The sequence below is a fragment of the Falco naumanni genome, chromosome 7, assembly GCF_017639655.2.
Source record: "Falco naumanni isolate bFalNau1 chromosome 7, bFalNau1.pat, whole genome shotgun sequence".
In the NCBI taxonomy this organism is placed as follows: Eukaryota; Metazoa; Chordata; class Aves; order Falconiformes; family Falconidae; genus Falco; species Falco naumanni.
Genome location: NC_054060.1, coordinates 30048624 through 30072759, shown reverse-complemented (window position 1 = coordinate 30072759; position 24136 = coordinate 30048624). Strand labels below are relative to the sequence as shown.

General features: G+C 43.7%; 1 protein-coding gene across 2 annotated transcripts in view; it reads left to right on the top strand.

Moving 5' to 3' along the window:
- The first annotated feature begins 1441 nt into the window (after positions 1-1441).
- Positions 1442-24136, top strand: part of BRF1 (BRF1 RNA polymerase III transcription initiation factor subunit) — a 175684-nt gene continuing 152989 nt past the window's right edge. The window contains exons 1-3 of one of the 2 annotated variants that reach the window (XM_040602551.1): positions 1671-1737; positions 4107-4253; positions 15536-15616. Coding sequence is in view for 1 of the 2 variants with exons in the window: in XM_040602549.1 (XP_040458483.1) it covers positions 1551-1737; positions 15536-15616 (268 nt within the window). In the remaining variant the exon portion in view is untranslated. Of the gene's footprint in view, positions 1738-4106; positions 4254-15535; positions 15617-24136 lie in introns of both variants that reach the window. The other variant, XM_040602549.1, reaches the window with a different exon arrangement.

Below are 24136 nucleotides of genomic sequence, written 5' to 3'. Positions count from 1 at the left end.
TGCCTCTGGTCAGTTTGTAGATCTGTGTGGGATACGTGGCTGCATCTGAGTCATTTGGTGGAACACAGACACTGACAGGGAATTTGTAAGGTGAACATTTCTGCTTCTGCATTAACTGACTCGTGTATTTCAAAAGCTGACAGACTGAAGTCTATACAGACATCCACCTCCTTTTCTGCTTAGTTTCCTTCCCATCTGTGGCATGGCGCATGAATTTACTACATGTGGGTTGAGCGCTAAAGTGAGCAATAACTTTCTTGCATGAAAACTGAGTTCTTTGACTCAGCAACTAATAACCCAGAGAGTTACAAAGCACTAGACCTCAATGATATGTCACCTTTGTTATGCAGAACTCAAAGTGCTTTACTGAAACCCATTCATTATGCCACACAAAACTTTTATCTAAGTATTACAGAATGATCGATTATGTTTGATTGATGAAATAATTTTTGAAGCATTTTGAAACAAATATTATATTCTTGAAACGCAAGTATCAGTGTTGTAGCCCCAGTTTTATTTTCAGGGAACGCAGGAATTAGCCTACAGAAGTTGAAACCATGAGGGCCATGTTTTTCACTGTATGCCATGTATTTTTACACAACTTTTAATTATTACAGGGTGTCAGAAATAATGTAACATTCAGCCGCAGTGCAGACCTCGTTTGTTAAAGTCGAACCACCTAAACCAGAAGGACAACGATCGGCAGAACAGAGGCGTTCTCACCTGTATCACTCAGAAACCATGGTGTGAATTTATTAACTCACACGAGGTTAGGTAAGAAGTCTGGGGGGAAATGACTGAATACTGGGGAAATGTTCTGGGAATCCTGGTGTTCTACACTGGCACCGCTGACCCCGAGAGGCCGCGGGCCCGGTTTTGCAGCAGAGGCGCTGGCGGACGCTCCCCGCGGCAGCACCGCACTGCCATGGCGCCGCAAACACCGCGCTCCCGCTGGGCAGCGCCTCCCCAGCCATCCCCGCTTCCCCACGGCCCCCCCTCCCCCTCAGGAGCCCAGCGCTGCCCGGGCCGCGGCTCCCTGACGGCCCTCCCCGCCGTGGGGGCAAGCGAGGGCCCGCCGGGCCGGAGCTCCCGGCCTGGCCTTTGGGAGCCCGCTCCGAGCCTTTGGGCCCCGCTCCGGTGCCCGGTCTGGCCGCGTTAACCGGTGTCCACCGCAGTCGTCGCGGTCACGCCCGGAGCGCGGTAGCGGCCAGGTGCGGTTCGCGGCCGTTTATCTGGGGGTGCGGGAGGGAGCCCCGCGGCGAGAAGCGGCCCGGGCCGGGCCGGGGAGCCGCCGCCGCTCTCTGACAGACAGGGGGCGGGGCAGGGGCGGGCCCGCTGCCGGCAGTGAGGCGGGGGCCGCTGCGGAGGGGCGGGGCGCGGCAGACGAAGTCTCGCGAGAGCGGGCGGGGCCGGCTGCCGCCGCGCTCCTCCCCCTGCCGGTCCAGGCGAGAGAGGCCTGCGCCGAGGCCGTGCTGCACCGCGCCGGCCGGCCGGCGGTAGCGGCAGGGAGGCAGCGGCGGGCCGGGGCCCGGCCCGGGGCGCTAGTCAGGATGCCGGGCGGGCGGGTGTGCGCCGCTTGCGGCTGCTCGGAGATCGAGGTGGACGCGGCGCGCGGGGACGCGGTGTGCACGGGCTGCGGCTCGGTGCTGGAGGACAACATCATCGTCTCCGAGGTGCAGTTCGTGGAGAACAGCGGCGGCGGCTCCTCCGCCGTGGGGCAGTTTGTGTCGCTGGATGGTGAGCGCCGCCGGGCCGGGGCGGGCCGCACGTGCGCCGGGCCGGGGGGGTGTGGCGGGGGCCGGGGGCCAGGGGCCGGGGCGTGGGGAAGGGTGGCCGGGGGACGCGGGCCGGTGCGTGGGGAGGGGCGGCCGGAGGGTCCGGGGGACACGGGCCGGTGCGTGAGGAGGGGCGGCCGGGGGACACGGGGGACACGGGCCGGTGTGTGGGGTGAAGGTGTGAGGGGAATAAGGAGCGGTGTATGGAGAGAGATCGTTGAGGGGACAGGGGAAGGAGCGGTGGGGGCCAGGGACGTGGCGTGAGGGGGACGGTGCTGTAGGGGGTGCGGGGGACGGGGACGGTACTGTAGGGGCTGCGGGGGACGGGGACGGTGCAGGGGGTGAGGATGCTGTGCCGGAGGGCAGGTTTAGGGGTGGCGCGGGGGGTACGGGTACTGGGCGTGGGGACAGTGTATAGGGAAAAGGGTGCTCTGCAAAGGGGGTGCAGGGTGGGTGCCCGGCGACAGGGTGCTGTGCAGGGCGCTGTGGGGCACAGAGTGCGTGGGAAAGTGTGTTGTACCAGGGAGGGATGGGGTGGTGCCTGTGGGAGATGCTGGTGCTGCACAAGGTGGAAATGGGAGACAGGTGGTGCAAGGTGAGACCGAAACGGAGCATGGGGGGGGAGGGGGGGAAAGATGTGCGAGGTGGGAGAGATGCTCTGTGTGTGACAGGAGTAAGTGCCTGAGGGACTGGAGCTCCCATGCTGCTGGCCTCAGAGTGGAAGGACTGGGTGCACAGGGAATGGGAAGGTATATCAAATTTGGGGTAGAGGACAGGTGAGTTGGGTGTTTGAGTAGGGGGAGTATGGGGAGGCACAGAGGCAGTGTGATGGAGGAGAAACAGGCTGGATCTGAAGGGTCAAGAGTCTGCTTCTGTGACCTAGATGGGTTGGGGTGTTTGTGTGAATGCCCTGGACGATAAGGCCTGTGTACTTGGAAAAAGGCCATGTGAAGAGGACTCGGTGTTTGGAAGGGAAGGAAAGCGGTTGTGGGGAATGCATATAAGGAGGAAGAAATATAAGGAGCATGGGAAGGAGCTTAGCAGTGAAACAAGGGGGCTGATGGACTGTATGGCTGTGGGGAAAGAGCAGTTGTGTGTGGAGAGGGCAGCACTGCATACTGGAGTTTGGGAGTTTACTGTAGGCTAGGATTTGTCTAATGGCATTCCTGTCTTCCGACTCAGAGTGCTGGCATTGCCTCTTTTTTATAGCTTGTGAGCAGTTCTTGTATCCTTCGCTTTTTCCTGTAGTGATGTGGAGACCACATTTTTAAGGGCTTATACTGCTTTTTCTCTCCCACCCAAAATTATGCAGGACAGATGGCATGCAAGCTAGAGCGGATTTTGGGATGCCTTTTTCCTATGAAAAAAATGTCAAAAGGAAAAGAGATAAGTGCACCATACTAAGGCTGCTTCTTCTTCTGGATGAATTGCACAGTACTTTCTTAAGTTCCTTTAAGGGACCCTTTCCCTTTTGTGCAAGTCCTGAGATGCTGCTGTTGGTTAATCTTTTTTTGATGGCTAGTGCATTAATCCTTTGATCTTGTATAGCTAGTTAGTTACCTGTCATATGTTACTCTGAAAAGTAATTCTAGCATCTGTGAAGACAGATAAGCACCATGAGGACAGGTGGGTGTGTAAAAGCAAAAACATAATCGGAGCACATTCTTGCATGCTTATGGTGGCTGTATCTGGCTGGCACAAGGTGTGATTGCAGGGGCTTCGCTGTACGTTCATACTGTGATCTTCTAGTCTAGCAAGTCCCCATGTGCATTAACGTATGTATTTTGGTGAAGTGTTGTTTGTAGAAACAATAGAACAGGACTTTCAAAACAAGTTGCTAAGTTACTGCAAGGATGAGTGTGGGGCCCTGTTCACATAGTAAATATTTTAGGGAAATTTGGATATGGTTGTTTTATGCTGGTATAATTCTTTGTTTCAAAACAGATGCTTCTATTGTAAATATTTTTTTTTTACTTGACTTAAACTGAGTGATGCAAGCTAATCTGAAGAGATGTATTTGTGCTGCAGTAACAGTGTCTTCATGATGTGTGCTTGTCATCTTAAACTTATGACACTGATTTAAGCCCTTGGGAGCAGGGAGAAAAGCCCTTTCCTGTGTAAGCAAGACAGGATTTGTATCTGAGTGTTGTGCTGGCTGGAGAATTTCCAATGGAACGTATATTTCTTTTAAGTCAGAAAACATGTACTTGCTGAAAGCAGCACTGGCTAGTAAGCTATAGCTTTCAGCGACTTCTGATTAAGTAAGCAGGTTTCCATTGAAGTTACCTGATTTTAACACTTTTTTTCCTGTCGTCTTTGTTGACTCTTTAGGTGTGTGGTTCTGAGGGATCCCCTGTGTATGAAATGCCTTGGGCTGAGGCTCCTCGGACTGCAGTCTGGTCATCACGGGCAGTGATGTGTGGAGCATTTGCAGTGTCAGAGGTGCCCAGGCTATTGTTCTTGAGACCCTGGCCCCTGGTCAGTAGGGCTGGGTGACTCAGATTGTTGTCCAGGTTTTGCAAAGTGTGAGGGTTGCCAGGTTCTCTGTTGCAGAGCTGGGAGTTGAATGGGACTCTTGGTGTCTATGGAGTTCAGAGCTCCTGGCTGTGCAACGAGATTCCCCAAACCCTTCAAAGATCCATGAGGGCTTCTATTTGTGTGCTAATATATGTTGAATAGTTATAGATGCCTTTATTCGTAATTTTTCATCTTCATAATAAAGAGGCAAAAGGGAGTAGAAAACATGGAGATACTGTTACTGACTTCTTGGTACATCTAGCAAACCTTTTTGTTTTGCCAAGCTGCATGTAAAGGATGCAAGATTCTGAATTTGTTTGCTGAAGGAAGGAAGGGTCTCCTGCGCTTTTCTGTATTGAAGTGGCCTGTCTAGATCATGCCAAGTCCTTGCTAATAAGCCCAGCAACCTCACTGTAAAACATGGGAAACCCCTTCTTTTGTTCTCTCAGGGTTGAAAGAATGTGTGAGGCCACACTTAAGTTTTCCCAGGCGATATTTTCATTCATCTATCAGTGTGCCTAGTGTAGGAAGCCACAACCTCAACACTGATTTCTTTCACAGAGAAGTTTGGTGTAGCCAGTGTTTTCCAGTGCAGGTGTGTGAGTCTTGTTTCTTTCTGTTTTGACTATTTTAACAACCGAGCATTGGTGTGCTGAGAAAGTGTGGGTTTGTGCATGGATATGAGGGAGAGATCTTGCTTTGCTACTGCATGAAGGTTGGGGTAAATGCAGGCTACGAGTTTGTTGGGCAAAAGGGTAGAAGCAGTGACGGGCAAAATAGGTGGCTGTACAGGTAAATAGGGGGGAAGAATGTTTTTTTGGCAAAGTGGCGTGCCTTGTGGATCTTTTGGAGCTTTCTAAAGAAGTCAGTAAGTGGACCAAGCAGATTGCTGGATCTGCGAAGGGAGGTCAGCAAGATCTTTCACCAGAAGCTTTTAAAGAATCTGAGCTGTAGTGAATAAGGGAGGGTCCTTACAGAGTAACTACTCAAATTGTAAGAAATGTAGACTACAAATAAATAATAAGTCTCCTGAAGGAGATGCCAGTGAAGTTCAATAGAATCTGAACTGATGATCTGGAAAACAAGTGAATGGCGAGTTAAAGGTTTTCTGGCAACACTAAGTTATTTGGGTTATTAAAGACTGTAGAAAGACCTGTTGCTCTTAGTAGCTGGGTAGTAGGATAGCAGGTGGGATCAAGAGTTGCAGTGAGAGTTAGGATTGTTCCTTTCTTCCACATATGGGATGGTAGTATCTGGACTGGCTAGCATAACTTGGGAAGGAGATCCCTAGGTCTTAATGGATAATTCTGTAAAAACGTTCAGCTCAACGTTCATTTGCAGTACAAAAAAAAACAGAGTGGTGAGGGGAATGTTAGAAGTTATCAGGAAAAGAATATGACAGCATGTATGTATACTGTTAGGAATCCTCAGCACTATCTGCAATTTAAATGCTGTGTGCAGTTCTAGTGTGTTCATCTCTTTTCTTCCCCTTCCTCAAGAAAATCTCTAACAGAACTGGGAAAAAAAAAAGATCAGGAGAGAAAGATGGGGTGATTAAGAGGAGTGCTTCTTGAAGAGCATCTCAGAATGAATGAATAGACTCAGCCTCTTCAGACTGGAAAAGATGATTGAATGGGGACGTAGTAGAGGTCTGTAAATACAGTGGAATAGCGTGGTAAGGATGAGCAATTGTTCAGTATCACACAATGCAAAAACCAGGGAGCACTGAGAAATCTAGCAGCTGGCTTATTTTAAAGGTAGCACGTAGGAAGTTCAGAAGCGTTAGGGGGGGTTTTGTTTTTTTGTTGGGTGTCATGTTGTGCTGTGTCTGTCGTGTGTCGTGCCTCTACCCCCTGAAAAAAAATAAATGAAATTGTGAATCTTAAATTGTGGATGTTAAAAGTTTACATGAGTTGGAAAAGGATTGAGCAAATGGAATAAAAATGTGTCACAGCCATTAAAAAAAAAAGCTATTATTTCTGGTTCAGGAAATCTTTGAGCCACAGATCTTTAGACTCTGGGAAATTATATGAAAGAACTATTGTGACAAGCTTTCCTACTATGTTTTGTGTTCACTTGTAGGCAGGTATATTAACAGACTTCACCGTTCAGGGGTGGGATACTGGACTAGATAGTTTTTTGACCTTTGGCACAGCTGCTCTTTTGAGTCTTCAGAGGAAGATCATGTTCTTTGAGCTCGAGAGAGCTGCTTTTGAGGGCTTTGACCATTCTTTTAAAACCGGTCCAAGAATCAGAGGGCTATGGTTTTGCAGCGCAAAGTTTAGTAGGTGTCCCTATGAATTAATACTGGGGTTTTGTGGTTTTTTTTTTCAGCTTGTGTTTTGGAAAGCGGTGAGCACAAAACTCCTCTTGACTTCAACAATTATATAGATATGTTCCCGCTCTTGAAAATGCTTAGCTAATTCTTCTGACCTCCTTGTGAGAAGTAGGTAGTAGCCACATTTACAGTTGTGAGAGTCTGATAAAGTGTCCAGAAATCCAGACTGCAAGGTGAAGACTTATTTAGAGTAAGGTTTATAAAGTTGTGTATGCAGTACTTTGTAATAAGGACCATGACATCTTCCCTGGTGGTAGTTGGGGCATATAAAAGAGCATAGTGGTCTTACAGAAATACACAAAGGGGGAGCTAGGCCACCCCAGTCCTGATGAGATGCCCTTTGGAGATGGGCATGACTTCACTGGTGGTGGTATGCTGAGACAGGTGTCTTTGTTAGCATGTTCTTGATGGAAATGCCAGATATGATTGCAGGCTAGCCTGATCCCAATCGCATAATTCCTTTTAATGCTGTCTGTCTTGGGGAGTGGCAGGTCATCTCTTCTTGTGAGGCACCTGTGACTTGCTGGGTCACAAGCTGGTAAGTTCTTTCACTTGCAAGGGAGTACCCTCTTCGTGCTCTAGAAGGGGCTTACTGTGTGTCTTTCTATTGATCTTCTGAGAGGAAAGTCCTCACAAAGCACAAGCTAGTGAAAGCTTTAATAGGCCCTGTACTGGTCCAGTTAGTTATAATTCAATTCTGTTGCAAGTGGTCACAGTCCAGCCTCAACACTTAACTAGGTGTGTTATTCTCTTGAAGCCTGTGAAGGCCCTGCGTTGAAATTGAGTTTCTGAGCCTAACTAATTTGACCCTGGGTAAGTCAGATATGAGTGGAAAAGGGTTGTTATGCATATTTGAGCTTCAAGGAAATCTGCTAATTGCACAGAAAGTGTTTGAGGCCTGTGCTTTTCCTAGCTGAGTCTAGTTTTGAAGAGTAACTATCCACCTTATAATTGATAGCCAGCTCAGACCATCTCAAACTAGCTGAAAGAGGTTGTTCTTTGTGACTACTTGTCAAATTTGAGAGCATTTGAATTAAAATTCCTCATTCTGCTGATTGGAATGAATGCATCTTGTGGGTGTTTTTTTCTTCATACATAAGTTCTTAACCGGCTCCTATCGATCGTAACATTTGAACACCTCCCAGCATGAAGAACCGCGATACAGGGTCTAAGAGTGAGCTATGTTTCTCCCTCTCCATTACACTGTAATTGCATCCTGGAAGACTGAGTTCCGAGCCCTTTGCCAGTCTGCACTCGTTTGATGGCTGCTGCTTTTGTAGAAAGGGAAGTTGTGAGTTGTGTGCCATGTTTGAAGACGGTGAATTCTCTGATCACTCTTTCACTGTGCCTGGGTGGGAGCCCCGCCTGTCTTGTGGTAGTTGTTGGGAGAAACTGTTTTTACAAGTAGTTTCCCTGAGGCTGACAGGAGAAGAAACAAGTACAAAGCTGAAGAGAGTGAGAGGAGGAAAGCTGAACATGGAGCAAACATTGATAGTCCAGATGTCTCTTCAGGTTTTTGTTTAAAGAAGATGAGAAAATGGAAGTCTAGGGCTTCTGACACTAATCAAAGAAGAAGAAAACAGCCCCACCTGAGAAAGCTGATGTGCAGGCAGTGCAGCAGCAAGCTGGAAGGCATAACAGAAAACACAGCATGAGAAAATGGCACCACGAGGCATACCGAGCTTGTGATCCTGAAACATGTTGTACGTGGAGAAGCTCAGCTGCTGCTGTTCTAGAAATTGCCTTTAAATGCTTGGTAGTAAGTTGAGAAAAACAGCATCTGATAAGCTTCTTGGGCACAAACCATAAGGCAATCTGGAAACCTACCCTTTGAGGTGAGGGGTATCTCTGCGTGCGGTCTGGTGGCAGGAGAGCTGGCTGCTTTGCCAGGCACTGCTGTCCCTTGCTGTCCGTGACCGGCTTCTCGCTGGGGCTCCCCCAACCCTGCCCATGGCCCAAGACCCCATGTCAGACCCTCAGGGACATGAGCCCCTGCCCCAGTGATTCTGCAGCAGAGCTGGTCTTCAGCACTCCACAGCCCTGCCCTGCCTGGCCATGGGTCCTGCCAAGCCAGGCCTGTGTCCCACCTGGCCTCATCCCTATCCCTATGGCCCTGTCCACCTGTCTCAGGGCCGTGTCTGATGTGGTTCCCCTTGCTGGGCCTGATCCTGACCCCCACGTGCAGGCTGACATCCTGCCTGGCTTCAGCCCATCCCTGGACCCACAAAGGTGCTCAGTGCCCTGGGCTGCAGCTGCCCCATCCTGCTACACAGTTCAGGGTCACATTTCTAGTAAAAAATCGGGATTATTTTTCAGAAGTGTTTAGCTAACTCTTAATTAGCATGTGTCTTCCCCAACCAGCTGTCTATCTTTACAAAACCAATAGTATCCCTGTAGTTTTGAGACCTCTGTTGCCCTCTGAGGTTTGTCTGAAACTGGGCAGAGAGGAGAGGGATGGGCAGCGTTGCTCTGTACACTGTTTTCCCTCTGGAAAGCAAGGTGAAAACTGAAGGTTAGCATAATGAAATGCAGCCTCTGCAGGCTGAGGCAACAGAACTGTGGGGTGGAGAAGACAAGTTGGTGGAGCTAGGGGCATTTATCAACTCCAGATAAGACCTACAGGATACTTCATCCTTAAATGCACGTCATGGAAAGCCTCACTAGGAGGGTTATGGAGTAGCCTGGCCACTGAAGTGGGATTCTTGCCCCACGGGACTCACCCTGCCTTTGGGGTCTGAGGTGGGTGAACATCACTGGTGTGTCTGTGTGAGACTGAACAGTGTGACTGTCTTGAAACAGATTTACTGTTTTATGGTTGATTGCTTGGAATTTCTATTTTTTTTGGTGGGTTTTGGTTAAAAAATATGTAATTAAATTAAAAATGCCTGTTCTCTTCTTTCAATGCTAAGCTGGCATTTGTTATTTGAGATTTACAGTAACAGATGTGAATTAGTCTTTTACCTTACTCTTACTCAGTGACTAAGTCAGGAGGTTTTAGGTCAGTCACAAATATATAGTCATAGTTGCGTGGATGGGAGGCTGCAGCGGGCATTGACAGCATTAGTCCAATTTCAGCACTGAGTCAGGACCACATATAGCTCATGGCTCTTGTACAGCATGACATAAATTAGGACCTCCATCTCCAAATGTGTATGAGTTTGCAAGATACTGATTTGAGGCTGTCGGGAAGAATGTTTCTTGCGGAAAGTTGTTAGCTTTTGCTCATAAGGAGAAAGGAAAGTTGTGAACTAGTAGCCCTTAACACACCGAGTGTTTGTTAAAACTTCTGGTTTCGGAGGCGCCACAACATTTATATTATAGGCTGCTTCAAATATTAGAGTATCAAGGAAAAGTTTCTTCCTTCTCATACAATTCTTTCGTTGCAAGTAAATTATAAGCAACTTACTACAGTGACCCATTTGCACTGCCATGATTGCTGAATGTGTACTCTTAACTCTGCAGTGTCCTTTGACAAATTTAATGTATCTTCCTCTTTAGTAAAGCTGCGGTATGCTCAATTTTTCAGGTGTGCCTGTGGAAGCTTACTGAAATATTTTGTATATGCTACTTTATCCTAAAAAACCTCTTTATGTTTTCACATCATGGAGCGTGAACTACATTGACCTTAAGCGCAGAAGTTGACTGTAGTTTGCCTTGATATAAGTATTTCAGCCTTTTGGAGTTTGTGAAAATGGAAAGTTTCCAAAAAAAAAAAAAAAAAGGTCAGCAAACTGGAAAGAAGAGAGGGACTAGGTACAGGGAGGAAAAAGCTTCCATAAAATTTCAGCTAAGCTTACTAGCCATTGATCTGTGCTTTTTTTTCCTCTAGAACTTTTTAAGGTGGATAATTACTGTCACAGTGCTAGTGAGATAGTTTGGTAAAGAGGATGAGCTCTGTGTTTGTATCAGTTCTGTGTCTTTGGCTGGTCAGTTGTTACATACAATAAAGGGTTCTTCTGTATTTTTGAATAATGCAGAAGTGGAAGGAGTGGTGGGTTTGTTATTAATTGGTAGTTATTAATTAGTTTCCATGTAGGATGTATTGATAGGCCAAATCCTGACATAAAGTACAGTGCAGCCTCGAACAGTCCTGAAATGGGTTCCTGTAGTAATGCACACACTAAAATTGAAATGAAAGTGCTAGGTTCTGAAAAGTAAAAGTAATGTTAATGTCAGCAAAATTCCTCATACTTGTGATGCAGATTTCTAGATAGCACTAATTCACTGATAACTTTAAATTATGTAGAGTGGCCATGATGTAATTTGCGACACAGAAGAAAGTATGGGTATGCTGGATTTGCAGACTTTTTGGGAAATCCTGAAGAACATTTACCTGTTTTAGTGTATGCTAGGTTTTCTTATTAAAAACCAAATCCATAATCATGCTGTGTTGGGAAGAGGGGAAACTTGCATCTACTTAATGCAAAAAATAATCATCTGCTATACATCTTAGTGAGAGGGACTGAATCCATTTTTGCTTCTGTAATCCTCCAGGTGGCAATCCTGTGTCAGCTAAGCGTATCGTGGATTTTTTCTGGCATTGAGTCGTTTATATGCTGTCCTCGTGATGGCAACAAATGCTTGATTGAAGTGCTGCAGAATGTACCGCTGTCAGTTGTGAAAATGCTGAATTGAGCACGTAACTTGGATGCAGACTGGTTTCATAGAATTGTGCAGCCCTAAACTCGGGTGTGGTAGACGCAAGAGTATATTTATCTCTTTGGTTGGTAGTTAGGAAAATAAGGCCATAGCTAGCTAGCTATGGTGGAGTCGATAACAAAAATTTGTCTGTGTAAGTTTATTCACCAGTACCATTTCAGCAGGCTGGGGTGCGTGCAGATCTGTTAACTTCCCTGTAAAAATGGCTGAGAAAAGAATTATTTCAGTTACAGACTTCAGTAGTTTTGTGCGTTCAGAAAACTTTAAAGACATCATTTTGCTTTTGTAGGCATGAATTGTAATGGGGACATTTACTTAATCTCCTTGTGACTTTCATAGTCTAACTTAAGTAGGAAGCTTTTTTTTTCCTCTTAGATTATCTAGTCTACCCTGACTATGAAACCGTTGGTGTTACATAATCTGCATTCTTTTTCAGACTCCGATTTTATGCTTGGTCTGTAAATATGTGGGGTTTAAATTGGAGAGTTTTCTCCTACATTGTCCTGAAGAAAGGGGTGGTTTTGATTTCACAGGCAAGGATTTTGGTAGGATCAGTCCTGTCAAATAGATATGCTTCAGTTCAATGTGCAAGCAGCTTCATTCCCTGTCTTTACTTCCTCATTTATGTAGAGGAGACAAAATCCGTCATGATGGGACTGAATCTGTTTCTTCTCCAGGTGTTGAATCTGAAACTCAGCATGTCACTAGCTCTCAGAAAAATGCCCTTTAAGCTGCAGATGCCCGAGTGACTGCCCTTTGCCTCCTCTGTGTGGAGGGATGTGATACGTGCTGTTCCTGCTAGCTGTTTTTTTTTTTGTTGCTGTTCAAGGTTACCACAGACTTCAAGCTTTGCTTGCTCCATTTACTGCTTGAGGAATGTTTTTGTAGAGAAGCAGTGATGTGACTCCCTTCGTTAGTGAGTTGTTAGAGCAAAACAAATAGCCCAGGTGCCTGGGTCTGACCCTGCACACAGCAGCTGTGCCTCCAACTGCTGCAAGGAGCATATGTGGGGATGGCTGCTCTTGACTGCTTGAGGGACGGGCGCTGTAGTTCAGCACTCAAGTAATGTGGAGTTATAGGCTGGGTCTGGACGTGTGTAAGCTTTGACCAAGTATCGTAAAATTCATAGGCATATGATGTCTTGCGTCTTCAGTTCCTTTCTTCTGGTGTCTCAGGACACTGCCCTACTGAGGGGACCACAAAAAAAAAAAGGAAAAAGAAAGGTTGCTTCTGAGCTGCCTAACATATCTCTCCACACCTTCTGTGGTCCAAAATTTCATGTAAATGTCCAGAGAGGAGTCTTCAGTTATGCAAAGCTGAGAATCTGAGTTTGTCATCTACTGATTATTTTTAGAAACTCCGTACCTTGGGAGGCGCTGCCTCATGAAGGAAGGTATTGGAGTTGGCTTAGGGAAATGTTAGTGTTAATGTTGAAGATTTGACAGTCGGTCCTTGAAGGCATCAAATACTTCTCGGATATATTTTTGTGTATCTTGAAAGCTGAATGTGGAAATCCAAAAGCCTATTTAATTCACTTTCGAAGTTTTAGAGGAGGAAAAATAGAAAAGGTCAAGAAATGTAAAAATTTCAGTTAAGCTGGGATGTTAATTTGGTTGTGCCTAGCAATTGCCGTTCCTTTCCTTTGTACTTTTTAAATGACTAGCTTTGTAGGGATTTTTGTCTTTAAATGAATTTGATGGTTTTATTTTTTTAAGAGTTTATCTTTTTATTACCCAGCTAGAACAGTTACGTTAATGAGTTTGGTTTGCATTCTGCTTGTAAAGATTAAAGCTGGTGAGACTTCATAGTCAATGGCAACGTTGGTTTGCAGTTCTGAGAGTCTTAAGTGCTCAACAGACTAGTATTCTGTCAGTTTTCAAAGCCAAATGCTAATTAGAGATGTACAGTCTTTCCAGTTAACTCGCTGAGAAATGGGCACATCAATTCTGATAGCAGAGTTTGTCTTTCCGATAGCTCTGCTAGTATCTGCTGTAGCTTGGAAAGAAATAACTTTTATGTACAATGTTGTATCTTGGTATCTAATGAAAAAGAATCTTAAAGAACTAAACCACTGAAATATCAGCTTAATTTTATTTTGTTTCTTTTTTTATTCTAGCTTCTGAGCTAGTTAAATTATTTTGTTAATAGTAGTGTTTATCACTACTGTAATATTATTTTTGTGCAAGCTTTTTAGTAGTGACAGGGAAACCTATAAAAGAGTACTGTAGTTTTGACAGAGATATCCAATAAAACTCAGTATTTTGGTGTATTCAGAGTTAGAGGGGACTGAAAAGTGGAGCCTTTGTGCACAGGAGGGAGACTGGTGCCTTGGGTCCAAGTGCTGGATGAGCCTGCTCCAGCCTGCCCTGCCGATTGGTCCTGCTCTTGCCCTGCAGTTTATGGCCTCCTCCGCTGTACTGATGCTTGAGCCTGCGCTCTCCTGCTGCAAATCAGACAAGTGAGGTAGCCTGTGATAAAGCAAACCTTAAAACAACAAAAAATGGAGGGTAAGAGACAGAATTTCTGAAGGTAGATTTGCTGCTGAAGGAAAGGAACATAAAACTGTTGCCACTGTTGATACTGTTTTTTTGCCAGGTAAACCATTCTTATTAAATGTATTCCAAAAATGTTTTGTGTGCTAGGGTAGTTCAGTAACCTCTCTCTGTTTTGCCTCGTTGGTTTGTTTTAGAACCTATAAGAATGGCAAGCAGCCATTGTTGTCTGTAGTGGTCTGGAGCAAGTACAGAGTTGGGAGACATACCCAGTGAGGAGGTCACTATAGAGTGTTTTTCATTTCTAATTAGGGTGTTGAACTGAAGTGCTTAAGCTGTAGGGCATTTACGTGAGAGCTTCTGATTATTGTTTGTTGAAATGATCTGCTAATGAAGTGAAGGTGAAGTCAGTTTCTGTTGTGGATAGTGCTGGAAACCCAGTTCAGAGTTTGGATGGAAAATCAAGCTTTGAAGGCTTATAGGCAGTAATTCTGCAGGAGTATTAGCTTTTTGGTTTATTTTTTTTTTTCCTCAGCATAGACGTACATTAAAGGCAGCTGAGAGGAGATTAGCTAAGGAAGTCTGGTAAGAGGGAAAATTTAGGTCACAGTTTCTCATCACTTGTACCTGCTATGGAAGTATTTATTCAGGTGTGTGGGAGAAATACCCTGAATGGCTTTCAAGTGACATTTTTTTTTTCTATCTCAAAGTCATTCTAGTTTGTTCCAGAGAACTGGTGTAAGATGGGAAAACATACCTACAAGAACTTGAGGGAAAAACTGTGGGCATCATAGGAACAAGATGACTCTGATGACTTTTTTCCTATTCTGAAGAGCAGACTACTTGAATTAAGTAGAAGTCCTTACTAACAAATTACTTCTTTTTAATCCTGTGCGATATAGCTTTTTGATCGCACTTGTTGTTAAGCTGATAGATTTGAATATCCTGCTTGAGATAGCCTGATTGTTTTTTAAAAAAATCCTTGCTTCAGTGGGAGACTATTTCTGTCCGTGGTAGTTTAATTCCCTGTTCTGCAAGATTGGTTTCTGTGAGTAGTTCCATTGACTCCCGGTGGACTTTGCATTCAGGCTTCTCAGCACTGGCACGGATGCATAAACCAGCCTCTAGTTTATGCTAATTTACAACTCGGGCTTGTTTTAGTCTCCAGCCTTTCAGGATATAGAAGCAGCAGTTCCAGCTTTGCAGTTTTTGTAGCCTAAGTGTCTCTCTGTGTGCCTAATGTTAAACTGAAGTTATCTGAAAGTAAGCGTTAGGTCTGTAGTAGCCAACACAGTCACTATTGAGTGCTAAAGGTGTTTTATATTCTGTAGTGCCAGTAATTAGCTATTAAAATTCTGTATTGAATATTCTTCAGACAAAAAATATTAACTACGCAATTGTTTCATCATTTACTTCAAGAAATATTTTACAATATTGACTTTAATGTTCTGCCTGAAATAGGGCTTTCAACATTTTTGTACTTTTCTTTGGAGCTGAGATTGGGCGGACTTATGGAGCCATGTAATTCCTATGGTATCCCACAGAAGAAATAAACTGCACAGGATTTACATTCAATATCTTAAACCCTTCAAGCACTTCTGTTGCCCTTCTTAATGTAATTTGACATATTGTAAATTACACAGATATTGAATATAGTGGCACAGTAACTTTCCTTGTAATATTGTAATTCATTTATTGCATTTGACATGTCTGAGTTTTTCTTTTTTTTTTTTTTTTTTTTGTCCCTCTAATAGGTGCAGGCAAAACACCAACTTTAGGAGGAGGATTCCATGCCAACCTGGGAAAGGAGTCACGAGCACAAACTCTACAGAATGGTACTTGCAAGCTCTAGTCTTGTTGATATGGCGGGTTTTTTTATTATTATTAATGTGGTTGATTACAATTAATTTCTAGTTCTGAATGTGACCTCAAAACCTTGGCAGGCCACTTGTTATTCAGTAGACCAGTCTGACTAGTGCTGATTTTACATTGTGCTCTCGTTTGGTTGTTATACCTGATTTATGAGGTCAGGTAGCTGGCTGACAAAGGGTAATGGCACCTGACAGTACTATGTAGTTTAAAAGGACTTTTTCAAGGTTGACGTGCCCATTGCACCTTTTTATTATCTGTTAACCTATTGTGGCGTTTTATTTTATAAGTTTTCAGGGTTCTTGAAATGCTTTATGCATGTTTATTTTGAAGTATAATTGTTCAAATGCTTTTGGTTTTATGCAGTGTAAGTGTGAGAATGCATGTATTTATGCACACTTAATAGTAATTGTGCTTCATATGTGACGAATGTGGTGGGGGGGATGGAAAATATTCAAATGATACTTAAATAAATACTCTTATTACATATTATACATTTTAATTGAGATCTACATAATATATGCTCTTTACAGAGAGTGAATAAAAACCTGCTTTTATTCCAGAAACAGAATGGTTTTCCAGTTCCAATTGCTGTTAACTTATATCAATGGGCAGGAGTTGTCATTTTTTTTTTTGCTAATTAATACTCTTGTCTCATGACTGCTGGAGATGACAGCTGATGGACTGTCATATCAAAGACTCGGAAGCTGACATGTAGTTAACTAAGGGACATAGATGGGTTTTACTGATATGGTGCTCACTGGGGGGGGGGGGGTATATTTTAGATATTTTCCTAAATTAAAGTCTTACACTTGCAACTTAAATGCAGAAAATCTTACCTGGTATTATGCCTGTATAGGTATACAAAGGATAAGATTGATCTGATATTATATCTCCATAGGTATAGAAAGGTTAAGATTACCTTATTGAAATATAACCAGGCTGCTTTACTCAGCATTATTCAGCTAATTTATATACAGAGTGTTTTATTCAGCTGTTTGTACTGAACAGTAATGAGCTGTGCTTTTTTGGCAGAGTAAAGCTTGTGCTTTGTGTGAGCTAGTTTCAGTGTCAGGTCCAAAGTTACTATCTTATAAGTTTCAAAAATGTCTGGATAAAGTGTAACCTTTATAAGTGAAATAAAACCACTAGAATGACTTTTGCAGTCAGTGAAGTTTGTCTTTGGATGAATGCACTTCTAAACAAACCTGTAATTTTACATGGGTGTTTTCAAAATAAATTGGCATGTTGTGCCTAAGGACTGCCCAGTTCCTTGTCTTTAGTTGTAGAAAAGTAAAGTGCTGAGGGGAGAAAATCCTGATCTGTTGCTTGAGTGTTGTTGGAGTGTTTGAATCCTTCAGAGCCCCTTTTGGTTATGCTGAAGGATAATCACAAGTAAAGACATTATAGATGTTTTTCTGGGGTCCAAACATGGCTTCTTTCTTGGATGAGTGTTTGCTGGGGCATATTTTTGAGCATCATCCTTCCCCACAGCTTTTGTGCATGGGGGGGCCCCCCAGTCATACGCAGTGATTCTGACTTGGCTAAAGTCTATCTGTATTATATACAAGAAATTGTAGTTGTTTTGAATGAAATTATCTCTCAGACAGTTTTGAAATGGGAAAATAATTTGTCTTTTTACCTGTACCTGTCTGAGGCTTTTTACAGGTTTTCTTCTCTCTCTCTCTTTTTCTTTTGTTTTGTTGCTATCCTTTATATAAAGAAAAGTATTTGGTCTTTGACTTCTGTAACCAACCTGCATTTGTCATGCTGCCAATCTGTCTCTGGGAAAGTTCTTTTCAATGAGCTAAGTGATGTTCTTGCTCAGTCCCAAGCATGACAACAGCAGCTGATATTTCAGGTGGAGCAATTGGTGTTTGAAAGGCTTTTCTTTCTGCTGCAGTATAATGAGCTAGTTGTCTGCTGCATTTAATCACACTTCTAGCTTTACATAGTTTTTAATTGCAAATTGAGCTATGGCAGTGAACTTAGAAAATCTCACCCTGTCACTGTGTGCCCATGATAATGGCTTTTTTGGGTGAAATTATATTAATATCCATTGTGCTTAGACTTGAAAGTGTAACAAGGTAAACATACTTACTGTATATAATTTAAAATAAAAGCATGAGATTGTTCATTGAATGAAACTGAAGTACATAGTTTACTATATTAAAAATGAACAGTTATCCTTGGAGTGCTATGCTTTCTGCTCAGAAAAAGGCTGAGCTGCTTATTTATTTGCTGGTACTACTATGTTTGTATTTCCAAAGTTAACTGAGTTGCAAATGAACTGCTGAAATTAGCTCCTGTTCAGATGCTGGCGCAGCACAGCCTGTGAGCACGCTTCAGGAGGCCTATTCCTGCAACTTGCTGATAGCTCTTACGTCAAGGCTGTGGGCTACCTTCAGTTGTGTAAGCACATGATTTTTTTCTTCTGTATGGTGCTCTATACAAGCTGTTGCCAAAGGGAAGATCCAGGCTCTGGGAAGTACGGATGGGTGGTGGAGCTCGGATTGCTCTGGACGTTGTCCCCAGTGTATTGGAGAGCAGCTGAGAGTGTGCGTGTGTGTGGTCTGAGAGTGCTGGCAGGTCTTGCACTGTGCCTGGTCTGCTTGCCAGCAACCTGCAGGCTTGACATGATGTGGAGAAAAGTCCAGCAAAGGCAGCAGGGACTTGCTGTTGTTTTTGTTGGGTTTTTTTTTTGTGTTTTTTTTTTTTTTTTTTTAAAAAAAACACCACCAACCAACAACATCCCCCTGCTTTCCCTTCCCTCCCCCACTTAGTATGGGCCAAATTCTTCCTTGCTGTAATGTCTGTCTCTTCAGGGAAGGTGAAAGGGAGGTGATCTGGGCTCACTGTCTCTTGCTTAATCACAGCAGAGCAGCTGGGGTTGGCTGAATGCATGATGCTGCTATTTTTTGAGGCTTGTAATGAAAGGATATTTAGAATTAGATGAAAAAGTTTTCCATTAGAATACCTAAGGTAAAAAATTCATGATTTTTTTTTTCTTTTCCTCCATTTTAAAGTGAAGAAATGCAGAAGTAAAATGTTCCAACTGCTCGGCAGTTCTGGACTAGTCTACCAAAAAATATTTTGTGCATTAGTGTTTATATATACATACACACACTCTAAATAGAGCCATGGGAAAACTGGAGGTTTTATAGTTTCCAGGTTTGTGCAAGAATGTCTAATTCACAGAACTAATCTCCCTTATCACACATGCCTTTGCTGTATGTTTCTTCACTATTTATGATGTGGTGGTGCATGGCAGTTCATCATCTCTGCCTTTCTTTGCTAAACCAGCTGATGTTTGTGAATGTTCATTTGTGAATTGGCTGCTTATAAAAACTGGAATCTTGTTTACACTTGCTGAAATATTTATGCAGGAAAGGCCTAATACTGTTGTATTTAATTTTCAGTTTGGTTTTTGGTGTGAAGTACTGTGCTAGCTGAGCGTGCTAAGCTCCGCAAGTTCAACCAGCTCGGGTCCACAGAACGCTTTGTATCTGTTCATATAAAGCTCATTTCTGTAGTGAAAACCTGCACATCTATGAGATGATGTGAAGAGGTGATTCAGCATTGTTTTAAAGGATTTGACAGAATCACCAAACAGTACTGGTTTTGTGAGAGACAAGAATTGGGAATAAAATACTAGCTCAGAGAGGGGGGATCCTTTGACAAGAATTCCTCCCTGTGTTGTCTGCACCTCTTCAAATTGCTGCAGTACTGCCTAACTTTTATGGTTACTTACAGGGCTGAAATGCAGAGTTCTGTCTCTTTAAATCTCATTTTACAGCTCTGTGCTGCATTACATAATCTCTCTAAATAGCTGGTTTATTCTTGTTTCCTTGTAGGCAATCTGCTCTCACTATATCCATGTCAAAGTCGTAGTTACAAGGGAGTTGTTCTTGACTTGGAGCTGTGATACTTTCAATAGTCTTCAGTGGCCAAAAAGAAAAGGGAGAGGGGAAGGAAGGTCAATGGCATGATTATAACTTGAAAGCTTCAGTTGCAGATATTCAAATTTGGTTTAAACTAAGTTTGAAAATTGCAGCTGCAGCTAGCTTAATCCAAGTTCTGAACTGTTGTGCTGTGTTTTTAATGATTTCTTTACATGAGTGTGTGTTTTTCCTCAGTCCTCTTAAATACCAAAACGTAGCTAACAGCATTTTGATGCTAAATGGAAAGGTATTTCTGAAGATATACTTTAATGTATTTTTGACTGTTAAAATTCAGCAAATAGTTTAAATGTTTTAACCTTTGTTGTCATCGCTAGTTTCATAGCTGGTTTATTACAAGTGGTTATGGAGGAGGGCTCTCTCTACCTCCTGCCAGAACTACGGCATGAATTAAATAAGGACAACATACTACATGTGTGAAGAACAGAAGTACCCAAAGAAGAGGAACAGAGAACACTATTTAACAAAACTGAAGTAACGAGAGAGGAGAGGATGGTAGAATTCTAGGATGGTTTAGATTGCAAAGGACCTCCAGAGGTCTATAAAGTGGTGGCTTTGAAGTTGCATTAAGCTGCTCAGGGCCTAGTGCAGCTGAGCTTTGGGTATCCTGAAGGAAGGATATGATACAGTCTCCCTGGACAACCTGTTTTCTAATGTTTGACCACCTTCACAGTGAAGAATTTTTTCCTTGTATCTGTCAGAACTTACTTTGATAGAATGTGACTCTTGCTTCTTGTCCTTTTGCTGTGCATCTCTGACAATTCTGGCTCCATCTTCTTTATAATCTCCTGCTGAGTAGCTGCTGAAAACACCAATGAGACCTCCCCCTTAGCTTTCTTATCATAAGACTGAGCAAATTCAGGTTTTGGCCTCATGCCATGTGCTTCAGTTTCCTAATCATCTTAATGGCTCTCTGCTGGACTTGCTCCAATATGTCAATGCCTTGTCTTGTGCAGAGCAGTCCTGGACTGGACAAAGTACTCTAAATACAATATCACAAGTGCTGAAGAGGGGATAATAATCACTTCCCTTGACCTGTGGGCTACAGTCTTAATAATGCAGCTCTAGGATGCAGTTAGCCTTCGTCACTGCAACTGGATGCTGCTGAGTCATGTTCGTCTTTTTGTCCATGAGGAATCTAGATCCCTTTCTGCAAAGCTATTCCCTTGCCAAGCAGTCCCCAGCCTGTATTGTTGCCCTGCAGTTGTTCTGTCCCAGGTGCAAAAAATAAAAAACTGCGTTTGTTTTGTTGAACTTCATGAGGTTTCTGTCAGCTCATTTCTGCAGTGTCTTAAGATTCCTCTGAATAGCAGCTCTTCCTGTCAGTGTATTGACCGCTGTCCCAGTGTGATGTCTGCAGGCTGGAAGAGGGAACCTCCTGTCCCACTGTCCATGTTGTTAATGAAGGCATTAATCAGTGTTGACCTCAGTATCAATCCCACTCATAAGTCTGATGGTTGAAGTGCTGACCGCTACCCTTTGAACCTGGCCAACTTTTCACCCAACTTGTAGTTCATCTGTCTAGTCTGTATCTCCTCGGCTTGGCTGCCAGGGAGAATGATGAAATGGGATGAGAGAGGAGCAGTGGTTACTGTTTACCTTGACAGCAGTGTGGCTTTTATTGCAGTCAGGCACAATCTGCCCTCATTAAATCTGTGCTGGCAGTTCCTGGTAACCTTCTTACCCTTTGTGTGTCTGGAAATGGTTTCCAGGTAGATTTGTTCCATAGCCTTCCATCAGGCTGGGGGAAGGTTGACTCGCCTCTAGTGTCCTACTTTCCCCTCTGGAAGAAGAGCCTTATGCTTGCCACCTTCTAGTCATAGAGTACTTTCCCTGATTCCTACAACTTTTTAAAGATGGCAAAGATGCCTTTTTTTCCTAGCTCCCTTAGCATCCTCAGATGTATCCCATCCAGTCTAATTGACTTAGGTATGTAGATTTTGCTTAAGTGAGCCCTTCTCTACCATGGGAAATGTTTCATTTCCTCCAAACTCACATAGAGACCCGAGACACCTGAAAACAGGCACTGCAACAGAAGACCAAGGAGACTCATGAGCTGCTATAGAACCAAGCTGTCATACACCCTGCCTGCTCAACTTCCAGCACATCAGCGTAGAGTGTCCTTGTGCTTTGGAGAGACTGTATTTGGAGACTGGACAGTCCTCCTGGCCCCTTTGGCCTCCATGGCTGTACCTCAAGGGGTCCTGCTTACCACCTCTCTGAACAAACTGAAGCCTGCCTTCTGAAATCCAGTGTTATAATTATGCTACCCATCTTCCTCACACCCCTCAAGATCTTAAACTTTCCTCATCTTAGGGTTGCTATAACCGAGCCTGCCATTAAACTTTACATTCTCCACCACAGAGTCATTTCTAGAGAACGGTAGGTGTATCACAGTGCTTCTCCTACTTGACCTGTTCCTGACATGCTCTAGAAGGCCACTGCATTGCTTGTTCCCCCACTGTGCTTCCCTTCCAGCAGATGCTGGGGTGGTTCGCCATGAGAACCAGGACATTTTCCTGTTGTCTAAAGAAGCTTCATCTTCAATATAAGATTGTCTGTAGCAGGTGCTCATGACAGTGTTTCCTTTGGTCTTGCCTCTCATCCAGACCTATTAACTCTTTACTGGCCTGTCACTTGTTTTTCAGCAGAGCTTCCCCTGTGACCTTTTCTGTTTGGCCTTCTTGTGGACCCTGTAACTATCCATGTCATGATCCCAGTCACGTGAGCTGTTCCACCACAGATTTGTCACCTCCCTGTGAATTCGTAGTTTTGCAGCTGTCCGTCCACTGAATTCTTTGATTGTTTCCTTTGCTGGATGCAATGTTTTCTTTGACTTTTCCTCCTGTATCAGCTCCTGTCTCTAGTTTTGGTTTCAATAATGAAACGTCTAGTCTCTCTGCCATTTTCATGTCCTTGCTTTTATTTCTGTTGAGATGGAAGCTAATCTTAATCCTTTCATCTCCGCCTTCAGTTAGTACCCACTGGGGTTTCTTGTCTTGTCTTTTAAACCAACCAGTGCTTAAAATTTTCCTCTTCTGTTTTTTTCTTGTATCCTCCTAAATTTCTTTAGTCAGTAAGGCTTTGAAAGACTACTTCTTCTAGCCAGACCATTGCTTCAGTTTTACCCACTTTGATCTGTCTACTTAAGAGTCCTTTGTTGTCATTAGCAATTTGTCTCATTCATTTCCTTCGTCTTTCCATTTGATGTGTTCACTTTCTCCATTTCTCCTTGAGGAAGGATAAGAGGCATCTTCCCCTTTTCATTTGGGATGATAGTCCATGGTTTTTTGTGTGTGGGTGTATTTTGTTTGGTGTTTTTTTTGGTTGGTTAGTTGTTTCAAGTGCAACATTTTCCTTTGGTAAACTTCTTCATTCTCAGCATACCTGTTCCATCTAGTCCCATGTTATGGCTTCAGCTTGAGTGGCAAACAAAGTTTAGATGTCTGTGTGAGCTCATAGTCCTGAACTCCTTTCAGGGTCTCAGCACAGAGGCAGACAGACTTAGGGTGTGATTAATTTTATCGGAAGGGAAGTCAAATGACTCATTCTCTTAAGTGTCTGTTTCTCTTCCTCAATGAAAGGAAGTCTAGATTGACTAAGCTCAGATGCTCATCTCTGAAGATAAGGGTGATGGATTTGAGGCTTTTGGTTTTGTTTGTGTATCCCCCGTTGACACAGATTTAACATGGCCAAAACTGAACTACTGAATTGCATCTCACTGCTCGGCTCTTTCGCATGTTAACAAGTTCAGTCTTCCTCCTTTTGAGGCCACTTGCAGCTTTCCCTTCTCCTGTTTTGTAGATCCATCTTTTCCAGCATCTGCTAAAATGTGGATGTGTCCTAGCTGTGACACTCACGTATTTATTTCTTGTACAAGTGTCTCTTGACTTTCATTGCTCTTCCTTTCTGATCAGAACAGCTCCAGAGCCAGGAAGACAGGAAAGTTGTGACCCGAGATGTTAAATCTTTGGTAGCTTAATGTTTTCATCACAGAATTTTAAAAGGAATGGTATTTTCCCAACCTGTTTGCCCTTTCATGTCTGTGATCACTGTTACTTGCCACGTAACAGTTCAACAGAAAACTTTCCTGGTGTTAGTGTGCGTATTCCAGCTTCCTGGTACTTCTGAGGCTTGCTTGAGTGTCAGTAGGTATGGGCTCTCCTGGTCCGCTGCTTTGACGCAGGTTCTGGTAAGTCACAGAAGCATAAGCCACAACTTAGATGCTGGTGTCCCTGATGGCTGACTTTCAGGGTGTCTCAATAGCTTACGCACCTTTCTCAGAACTTCAGCTTTCAGGCTTTGCAGGCAACTTCACTAATCACCAAAGACTTGAAGAGACACAGAAACTGCTTATTTAAGAAAAACAAACAAACAAAAAAACCCTCAGAGGCAGAAACCCCAGTCTTTATCAAAATTCTTAGAAGAACATATGCTGGTTAAAAATAGCAGCAGAATGTATTCCTGTTTCCCTGTTAGACTTGGGGACCCATGGAGTTTGATTCAGAAGCATCTGAGGAAGCAGGG